Source organism: Mustela lutreola, chromosome 12 (genome assembly GCF_030435805.1).
Source record: "Mustela lutreola isolate mMusLut2 chromosome 12, mMusLut2.pri, whole genome shotgun sequence".
In the NCBI taxonomy this organism is placed as follows: Eukaryota; Metazoa; Chordata; class Mammalia; order Carnivora; family Mustelidae; genus Mustela; species Mustela lutreola.
In genome coordinates, this window is record NC_081301.1 from 53,239,300 (window position 1) to 53,250,360 (window position 11,061).

General features: G+C 41.2%; 1 protein-coding gene across 1 annotated transcript; it reads right to left on the reverse strand.

The window, feature by feature from the left end:
• Nucleotides 1-819: 819 nt before the first annotated feature.
• Nucleotides 820-1,096, reverse strand: LOC131812253 (pancreatic progenitor cell differentiation and proliferation factor-like). The gene is made up of 2 exons (XM_059141495.1): nt 951-1,096; nt 820-918 (listed from the first exon to the last, which is right to left on the reverse strand). Exons 1-2 carry the CDS (start codon nt 1,094-1,096, stop codon nt 843-845), a joined length of 222 nt encoding a protein of 73 aa, XP_058997478.1. The 3' UTR covers nt 820-842.
• Between the last annotated feature and the right edge of the window lie 9,965 nt (nt 1,097-11,061).

Sequence of the window (11,061 nt, forward strand, 5' to 3'; positions counted from 1 at the left end):
AGGCAGAGAGAGAGGAAGGGAAGCAGGCCCCCTGCTGAGCAGAGAACCCGATGCGGGACTCGATCCCAGGACCCTGAGATCATGACCTGAGCCGAAGGCAGTGGCTTAACCTACTGAGCCACCCAGGCGCCCAAGATTTCATTCTTTTTATGGCTGAATAATATTCCATATATAGTATATTATATATATTTATGCCATTTCTTTATCCATTCATCAGCACCCTTGGGCTGCTTCCATATCTTGGCTATTGTGGAAAATGCTGCTGTAAACAGTGGAGTGCGTGTACCCCTTTGAATGATTGTTTTTGTATTCTTTGAATTAATACCTAGTAGTGCAGTTGCTGAATCACAATGTAGTTCTATTTTTAACTTTTTGAGGAACCTCCATACTGTTTTCCACAGTGACTGCATGAGTTTGCATGTCCACCAACTGTGTAAGAGGGTTCCTTTTTCTCTACATCCTCACCAACACATGTTTCTTGTGTTTCTGATTTTAGCCACTCTGACAGGTGTGAGAAGTTAGTGCATGTAGGTTGTTTTGATTGTTTTATTGGTTGCTGGGAGTTTGTTTTTACATTGGGTGCAAGGCACACAGGCATGGGGCATGGATAGTACAGAGTGGGGTTCTCTTCGCGTCCTTTTTGGTGTTTTGCGGTTTTTCTATAAAAGAGTCCAACTGTTTCTGCTTGCTGCAGTCTACTGATTCTGTAGGCTGCAGCCTTCAGGAGGGAGAGGGGGTTTCTGATGAGCCTAGCGCCTGGTGGAGCCTGGTGGTGACCACTCAGGACTGGGGCCTGGTTTTGGCTTTGCCAGGCTGGCCACCAGATGGCTTGCTCATGGAGATCATGAAGCTGGAGGCCGGAGGGGACTCCGAGTGTTCTGGGGACTCCAACACTGCAGCCATGAATGGGAGAGTGGACTTCTGAAGGAAGCAGCTTGCCCACCAGCAACCCAAGTGGGCCATGGGGAGCCTGGGGTGGCGAGGGGCAACTTCCCCAGGATACTCTGCACTTCGTGTTACTGGAAGTGGAGCCCAGGCAGCGCTGGTCATACTGGTGAGTGGCCACAAGCCAGCTGCTGGAGGGGATGGCTGCCATGTTGTGGTTTGTGGGCTGGTGGAAACCCTGGTGATGACCCCTTCCCCCCTCCAAGCCTCTGCCGGCAATCACGGGTGGGTGATGGGGTCAGGATGTTAGGCTGTGGAACCTCATTGCAGAGGAGACTGCTGGAGGCAGCTCTGGGACCGAGGGACAGGTGGGGGTCTGCATTGGAGGTTTGATTTGCATTTCTGTCATGATGAGTGATGCTGAGCATCTGTTCATGTATCTGTTGGCCATCTGGATGTCTTCTTTGGAGAAATGTCTATTCATGTCTTCTGCCCAATTTTAAATTGGGTTATTTGTTTTTTGGGGTGTTGAATTGTATCAGTTCTTTATATATTTTCAATACTAACCCTTTATTGGATATATCATTTGCAGATATCTTTTACCATTCAGTAGGTTGTCTTTTAGTTTTACTGATGGTTTCCTTTGCTGTGCCAGAGCTTTTTATTTTGATGTAGCCCTAAGACTTTATTTTTGCTTTTAGCTCCCTTGCCTCTGGAGACACATCAAGAAAAAAGTTGCTACAGCTGATGTCAGAGAAAGTTACTGCCTGTGCTCTCTTTTATGGTTTCAGGGTCTCCCATTTAGGTCTTTAATACTTTGACTTTGTTTTTGTGTATGGCATAAGAAAGTGGTCCAGTTTCATTCTTTTTCTTCTTTTGTCTGTAGCTCTCCAGTTTTCTCTATGCTATTTGTTAAAGACTGTCCTTTTCCCATTGGATATTCTTTCCTCCTTTGTTGAAGATTAATTGACCATATAATTGCGGGTTTATTTCTGGGTTTTCTATTCTGTTCAATTGATCTGCGTGCCCACTTTTGTAGGAGGATCAAACTGTTTTGAGGACTATAGCTTTGTAATACAACTTGAGGTCTGGAATTGTGATGCCTTCAGGTTTGCTTTTCTTTTTCAAGTTTGTTTCAGCTATTCAGGGTCTTTTGTGGTTCCATACAAATTTTAGGATTGTTCTAGCTCTGTGAAAAATACTGTTCGTATTTTGATTGGGATTGCACTGAATATGTAGACTGTTTTGGGAAGTATGGACATTTTAACAATATTTGTTTTTGCAATTCACAAGCAGGGAATGTCTTTCCATTTCTATGGGTCCTCTTCATAGGAAACCAATGAGTTTTTATTCATTTTAATACTCCCCCCCCCATCTTTTCTTTATGTGCATAGGTTTTCCTCGCATGTTTGTAAATCATTCCGAACAGAATTAAAAAATTTTAATATCCCAGACTTCATTTTAGGTAGAATATTCACTTACGTTTACTCAAAATATATAAGCAAATATCTACCTGAATCACCCAATTATTCAAATGGACCGAGTCATCAGGAGCTCTCCAAATTGCTTGTTTTTGTTGCTTCCTGACCTATACTGGTCCTGTGAACATAATAAAAGGCTTAGAAGAGAGAAAATATCCTCTTTAGTTAGGGACTGCTCTTTAATGAGACAAAGGAAAGGAAACTGATTAAGGGAATTTAGCCCCAGGTGCATTTACTTGTCCCTGTGTAAGTCACGTAACTTCCATGACAATTTCCCAGTGGACATGGTATCACTATGGTCCTTTCCAGGTGGAATAGCCAACAGCCATGGAAAGGCATTGCCCCATGTTTCAGGAGATTTCCACTGTAGGTAAAACATCGCTCTCACCTGTAGAACTCTTCTGTGCGAAAGAATGGACAGTCACCAGTTACAAATGCACTGTATTCAAGAGGATTATTTGGCTAATTCAGTTTGGATTGGAACACGTTTTCCCACATAAACGAGGTTAAACATAACAGTTCAATTTCCAGCTAGGTGGCTGAGAGTTCTAATTGTATTATTTTTATTTGCTTCTGTGTCATAATGGATCTTGTGTTCTATCTGGAATCTAAAAGTCCAGTAACATATCACATATAAATAGCATTTAGCCATTTAGTCTTTAAATGCAAAATCTTCCCTTTACCTCTTCTTCCTTAGTCTAAACTCCCACTTGAAAGCAGAGAAGATTAATAATAACAAAAATAATATCAGCTAACATTTATTGTAGGTCTACTATGTTCCAGTCATTTCACTGAGCACGTTATGTATTTTATCATTTAATTCCCACTACTTTCCCCATTTTATACATGTGCAAACTGAGACCAAGAATTCAAGCGACTGTCCAGGGAAAGAGAGTTGTTGAAAGGCAACAGCTGGCCTGAGGCCTCCAAATCCGTGCTCCTGCCTGCCCCCTTGTGGCAGCAGGTGCTCCTGAAGGTGACCCCTGCTGCCATAACCAATATCTATTGGCCGAGTGTTCCTTAGTAAGAATCCCTTTAGGTACCTTTCCCCACTCTAGGCTCATTCAGTTGCCCGTAGTGAGGCTCTCCCAGCCTTGAATTTAGATTGCTCATAACTTTTATACTAGCATGTGTGTAATTATTTAATTAACTGTCTCCAGGCTTCACTAGATGGCAAGTACCATGAAGGAAGGGACCATATCTGCCTTCACCTTTGTTCCCATGCCAGGGACATGGTCGGGTCTCTCTTAATATATTTAGAACAGATGAATGAAGTAGAAGTGGGAGCATCGCTTTTCTGGGAACAGAGAAAGAAGAGTGAGCGCGGGCAGAATCCTGGCTTCAGTGTCTTGGGGCAGGCTTGGGGCTCCCGTATTGATGGATTGCTGGGGCAGTCATCGGTGCTATAGCTCCTAGCGCTAGGTGGCCCAGGATGGCATTAGAGTCACTGTTTTACCTGTCTGATCACGATGTCCATCTTTAATCTAAGTAATTTCCTTGGAGACAATTTCCAAACAGTCCGGAGGTTTACTATCAGTACGGTAATTTCTCACTGAGCCCTGTTACCACAATCCATTGGTTCTTCACATGTTTTATTATTTATTTTAGATTTCCCCCAGCTTTATTGAGGTATAGTCGACAAATAACATTGTGTGAATTTTTTTTTAAAGATTTCGTTTATTTGGCAGACAGAGATCACAAGAAGACAGTGGCAGGCAGAGAGAGAGAGTGGAGGAAGCAGGCTCCCTGCTGAGCAGAGAGCCCGATGTGGGGCTCGATCCCAGGACTCTGGGATCATGACCTGAGCCAAAGGCAGAGGCTTTAACACACTGAGCCACCCAGGCGCCCCACATTGTGTGAATTTAAGGTGTACAACATGATGACTCACTACCCGTAGGTACTGTGAAATGATTACCCTGGTGTTCTTAGTTGAGGCTCTTTTGCTGAGGCAGGGGGTTCCTTTTTTGCTTTGGGGAGGAATCCTGACATACTTATCTGAGGCCCTCAGCATTTCCTCTCCTCTCCTCCAAGTGCCCATTGTAAATACTCTTGTCTGGCCGGTCTTCTCCCCCTCACTGGACTCCATCCTCATCAGGGCTTCCCCCATCTCTGCCTCCAAACTCCTTCTGCTTCTGGGCGCTCCTCCTTTGCTAAACCCTAGGGACCCCGTGAGGCCTAGTGACTACCTTCTCTACACAAAGCCTTCCAGACCCAGAGCTGTATCTGCTAAGTCTGTGCGGTACCCACTTCTTGCGTTCTCTAGGGCATAAGTCTCACCAGATGGCCGTATTCCCACCTGCTTCCTTCCCCCCCCCCACCCCCCGCCCTCCCAGCCCCGGAAGCTGGCTGCAGTACCGCGCGTTCTTCGGTAGGTGGCAACCTGCACAAACAGAATTCAGGCAGTTTTTGTTGTTTTGCTTTACAGGATGGTGTCCCTAATGAGAGGCACAGATGCCCCAGCAGCTACCTCAGCTGATCTTGTTCACTAATTAGAAACATTTGCTTCCTTGGAGTCACAGAAATGTTCCCACTATTATTCTGTTTTGTGAAGGGGAAACAACCCGAGTTGTTATTTAACTGATTCCATTTTCCAGCGCTCATGGGCGTAGAAGATCAGAAGATACCAAAACAAAGCTCTTATTTACTATTATTTTTTTTTTTTTCCAGAGAACGAGGGAGAAATCATGATTCTTATTTTTCAGTTTTGATATGGAATTTTTCTTCTTACAAGATGATGACAATATTAAAATTCTGTGTAGGGATCTTTATTGTTAAAAATAATTAGAAGGGGAGAATGTTTTTGGAAACACAATGGTTGACTGCTAATTAAAAAAAAAAACTGGGCATATCATTTAGAATTCATTCCCTCCTTAACAAGAATATTTGAGAAAGGGTGGCTTTACGAAATGGAGATGTTTGGTACCTAACCCTGGGCACATCTGGTACCTGGACTTTTCTGGACTCTTCTAAGTGTTGCCCTTCCTAAGGTGGCTCGCTCTCTCTGAGATCATACCTTGAACCTTTGTTGTTACTTACTAAAGCATCTTACTTGGAAAATAGATGCACCCCCTTTTCTTGTAGTATTCTTCCAGAACTTTGGTTTACCACTGGAAATTTTACTTCCCAGGGTGTGCTCCTCGGATCATCCAATCCCTAAGATCACTTTACCCTCAAACTATCTTCATTTGTGTGTACAAAACAAGTAGAGTATAAGGAGGTGAGATTGAAATTCAACAAGCAAACTGAAATGTGTACTTCTAAATATATGTGGTGCTCTTCAGAGAAACTCCTGTGGAAGGGCCATAGAGTTATTTTAGTGATGAAGCAGTGTCTTAAAACATTTGAAAACTTCTCCTAGGGTTTTATTTCTGAAACTGTTAGGATGGGATAAGCTCTGTTCTGAGGTCTTAATTCTTAATTAAGGATCCTTAGGTCGTAATTCGTCGTGCACCTTTGCATTCTTGTACTGTTCAGATGGCATTAATCTCATGAGCTTTGTATCTAGGAGGACAGGTCTTGAACTTTCTCTCCTTTGCAATTTCCATATAGAAGACTTTACTCCTTAGAATGTTGGTATCTGTCCTGAAAAATGAGTAACTTCCGTGGCCTCTACACCACTAGCGTGTGGATCTTTAATTTCCACTGGACTCTCCTCATCTCCAAGGACTGGAAATGTATTTTCTTTCTTTCTTTCTTTCTTTCTTTCTTTCTTTCTTTCTTTCTTTCTTTCTTTCTTTTTTAAAGATTTTATTTATTTGACAGACAGAGATCACAAGCAGAGAGAGTAAGGGAAGCAGGGTCCCTGCCAAGCAGAGAGCCCAATGCGGGGCTCAATCCCAGGACCCTGGGATCATGACCTCTGCCAAAGGCAGAGGCTTTAGCCCACTGAGCCACCCAGGCGCCACTGGAAATGTATTTTCTAATTTAAATAAAAATATACAGAAAAATATCCCTGTAAGCAGACTCTCCACTAAGTGCAGAGCCCGCTGAGGGGCTTGATCCCAGGACCCAGAGATCATGACTGGTGCTGAAAGCCGGAGCTGACCGCTTCACCAACTGAGCCACCCAGGTGCCCTTCAGTACCTCATATATTAATTAGATTTTATCTTTATCTATTGCTTTGGAGTGATCAATTTAGTGAAATCTCTTGTTTGAATATCAGTTTGTAAGGGATAGCACAGCCCCATAGAAACACATGCTTTGCAAATATATTCACTCGCTTATTAATCAGTAATGGCCTAACATGTTCCCTTATTCATTCACTCAACTGCCATTGACTGAGCATATAGTCAGCGCAACTGTTTATTACTGCGCTGGTGACAACAGCAGGAAACAAGACACTCAGTCCCAGGGGGGCTGGCTGTCTGGTAGTTTGCCACTTTGTAAGGGAATCAGAAGTAAAATACTGTTCAGGGAGTACCTGCTGGGTTATTTTCACTTTCAGCTACTTTCACTGATGGAATTTTATTTAATCCTCACAGCCCCCTTTTAGGTTGGGTATAACTAGAGTAATCTGTTTTATTCCAGTGACAAAAATGGGGGAGGTGGGATTTGAACCCAGAAGTGCCACCTCCCTGGCCACCCCAGTGTGGACATGACCGTCCTGGCCTCTGAGTTTGGTTGCCTCCACCATAGTCAGTTCCCTTTCCTTAATCTGCTGTATTTTAGCTTAGACTTCATGGTAACAAAAATATAAAAAGAGAATAGTAGCTATAGCCATCTTCGTGTGTTTCTTCTATGTGGGGCACTGTTCTAAGTGCTATGTATGTGCTCAATGAATTTTCACAAAATCCTGTGAAGGAGATATTGTTCTTATTGAATAGGTGAGGAAGCAGAAACACAGACATCAAGTAGGTGGCTGAGCTGGGATTTGAGCCCAGATTGAGTGTCAGGATTTGGGGCATGTATCACAACACCCTACTGTCACTAAACAGTTGAACCCCCACTGTGTGACCATCCACACGAGAACTCCCTCCTTCCACACTCCTTAACCAGATAGGGTCTATGTGTCCACATACATGTGGGTACTCTGGGAGCTGCTACACGTGAGGTACACGCTTTGTTAGGGTTGCTCTGCAATTATTCACCCCAGCTCTGCACAGGCTACTGGTAAGAAGTGACTGACATGGCTTCTCAAGACCTCAGCAATCTCAAAGTCCCCGGACTCTTTGTCATGGTGAATGGGACTTGATAATGACTATTGCAAAATGGTCTTTCTTGTAACCATGGAAGGAAAGATTTTAGAAGCCTCCTTGGTTTTAGATTTTAAAAGTGCTTACAAGTTCCCCAGTCTATTTAGAAATACCTCCTTCTGTGTCTACCAGTTTACTACCTATTTTCTTTCTAGCGAGGGTTTGCTGGAGACTTAGTGTGGGCTCACATTCTGGGCTTGCCATTTGATTTTTTTAAATTGCCATTGCCTTTGGGTTACACAAGCAACTCTTTGAACATAATTTGATTTTTTAAAAAATAACTGCATTATTTTTAGATAAAGCTCTATTATTTTTTTTAAAGATTTTTATTTGCTTATTTCACAGACAGATCACAAGTAGGCAGAGAGGCAGGCAGAGAGAGAGAGAGAGAGAGAGAGAGGAGGAGGCAGTTTCCCTGCTGAGCAGAGAGCCCGATGTGGGACTTGATCCTAGGACCTGAGCCGAAGGCAGAGGCTTTAACCACTGAGCCACCCAGGCACCCTCTATTATTCTTTTAAGTCACAGTTCATTTCATGGATTGTATATGGCAGGACTTCAACCCTGATGGACTATTTCAACAATGAATATATGTTTATGAATATGTTGCTTTACGACAATAGCATGCAGCCTTAGCTCTAAGAAGTCTCCAATACAGCAAGATCCTTTGAAATTGGAGCAGTTTCCTAGCATGGTTAAGTTGTTTTTGTAGTCTAGTTTTGACATTATCATAATCTGTTGTTCCACATCATGCTATGGATGAGAACATTCTGTGCCTTTGCTCAGCTCACGTAACGCAATTTAAACTTCATCATTCTACTTAAGACGAAAGTGGATGTTCAGTTAAAAAGTTGTGCCAGTACTGAGTAAAAAAGCTCAAAGACAACAGTTAAAAAAAAAAAAAAAAAGTCTCTCCCTAAAACACACTGTGTGTGTATGTATGTGTTTGCGTGGCTAAGATAGTCAATTCTAGTTGTGCCCACAGCTTTGATTAAATCCTTGCTCAGCGTTGACATTATTACGATCCTATAAGTTGTTTACTGCAGAAGCAAGTAATGCTTGAACATTACATTTCCTTTCTTGTATGACTTTTTCAGCTTGATGTTATTAATTGCCTTATTTTTTCATTTGCTTTGTGATGTATGCATTGATAATTTGTTTTCCAGATGCTCCGACAGATTTGTCAAGCATCTTTCAATAATTTTTGAAATGTGTAAAACAGTTGGAAAAAAATCTGTGGGCTCCATTCCTTCACCTCCATCTTCCCTATCTCCATCTTTCTCCTCAGCCACGCTGAGACTTGACTCTCTGGGACTACATCATAGGAATCATTGCAGGATTTCTCTGGTCTTGGATGAGTTGTTTTCAGCATTCCTTGTCTTTCCTTTCCATATCTTGATTTTCTGAAGCACAGCCTTGCTGGAGAAGCATGTTTTTGAACTCTTGGGCAGTGTGTAAATGTCTTTATTGTATATTACACCTTGACTAATTAATAGTGTTTCTGGTATGGAATTCTGCTCACATCTCCCAGGATTTTGAAGGCCTCATTTACAGTCTTTCATAAGCTAGTTTTTTTTTGTTTTGTTTTGTTTTGTTTTTTTTTTTTTTTTAGCTTTATTGAAGTATAATTGAGAAAATTGCAAGGTGCTTATTAGAGTGATGGGTTTTTTCATCAGGAAGACCCATGTCCTTCAGTTTTGGAAAATTCTTTAATTTTATTTCTTTAGCAATTTCCTCCCTTCCTTTCTATTCTCTCTGCCTGGATCTTCTATTAATTGGATCATGGGTATCTAGTGTAATTTTGAGTTAGAATTAGGAATCAGACCTGATTTTATTATCTTCTGTATTATTCTTGGCTTTTTCATTGTGTACTTTTCCAACTCTCATATTGAGTTTTTAAAAAATGTAGCTGAGCTACTTTTCAATTTCGAAGAGCTCTTTGTTTTTATTTTTTATTTTAAAAAAGATTTTATTATTTATTTATATGCTCTTTCTTACAAAAATAAAATCTTTTTAAAAAGTATAATTTCCATATAATAAAATGTATCTATTATAAAATATACAAGCTTGATGAGTTTTGTACACATGGGTAACCACCAACGCAATCCAGAATTATAACATTTCCATCATCTCCAAAACTCCTTTGCAGTCAGTCTGCCCCCAGGTCAGGCGAACATTGATTTTCTTGGTCACAGTGGATTAGTTTTGCCTGTTTTAGAATTTCATATAAATGGAATCATCCACTATGTAGTCCATCTTCTTTTGTTCATCATAATTCTTCTGAGATTCATCCATCTTTTAAAATAACATCTTATTTATTTGTGAGAGAGCACAAGTGCACGAGCAGGTGGAGCGGCAGGCAGAGGGAGAAGCAGACTCCCGCTGAACCAGGAGCCTGATGCGGGCCTTGATCCCATGACCCCAGGATCATGACTTGAGCCCAAGGCAGACAGTTAACCCACTGACCCACTCAGGAGTCCTGAGATTCATCCATTCTGTATCTACATCAGTTACGTTTTATTGCTGAGTGGCATATGGATATATCACCTTTGATTATCCACTTATCCATGGACATTTGGGTTATTGGGACTTTCCAACTTGGAGCTATTTTGAACAGAATTGTAACAAATTTCATATGCAAGTTTTTGTATAGATGTAGGTTTTCATTTATTTTGAGGAAACATTTGGGAGAGCAATTGTTGGGTTCTCTATGGTATTTTATGGTTAATTTAAAAAAGTATATGATCAACTGACAAGTGGGTGTACCATTTTACAATCCCACCAGCAATATGTGAGAGTTCCAGTTGCTCTACATTTTTATCAGCACTTCATATTGTTGCTTTTTAAAATTGTAGCCATGAGACACCTGGGTGGCTCAGTCAGTTATGTGTCTGCCTTCAGCTCATGCCTTCATGATACCAGGGTCCTGGGATCAAGCCCCACTCCCTGCTCAGAGGGGAGCCTACTTCTCCCCCTCCCTCTTCAGCTCCCCTTCTTGTGTTCTCTCACTCTCTCTTTCTGTCAAATAAATAAATAAAATCTTAAAAAAAAAAACTAAAATTGTAGCCACTCTAGTGAGTGGTATCTCATTGAGATTTAATTTGAAATTCCTTAATGACTAAGGACATTCAAAATATTTTCTTGTGCCTATTTTCAGTTGTTTAGCTTCCTTTGTGAATTGTTGAAGTATTGCTAATTTAAAACAATGGGTTGTTTGTCTTACTGAGAAGTAAGAGTTCTTTTCTGGGTACAGATCTGTTTCATATTTTCACCCAAATTGGCTGGCTGACCTTTTCATTTTTTTAACATTTGCAAAAAAAAAAAAAAAAAAATCCTGTTATCAGTTTAAGTTGGTTTTTTTTTTTTTTTTTAAGTTTTGTATATGAAAAATCTTCACCAGGCCATGGGGTGAGTAGTTTTTCCTAGGTTTTATTCCTGAAGCTTTATGGTTGTAGCTCTTATGAGTTAATTCCATGCACACAAGGAGGTTAATTTTTGTTTCTATG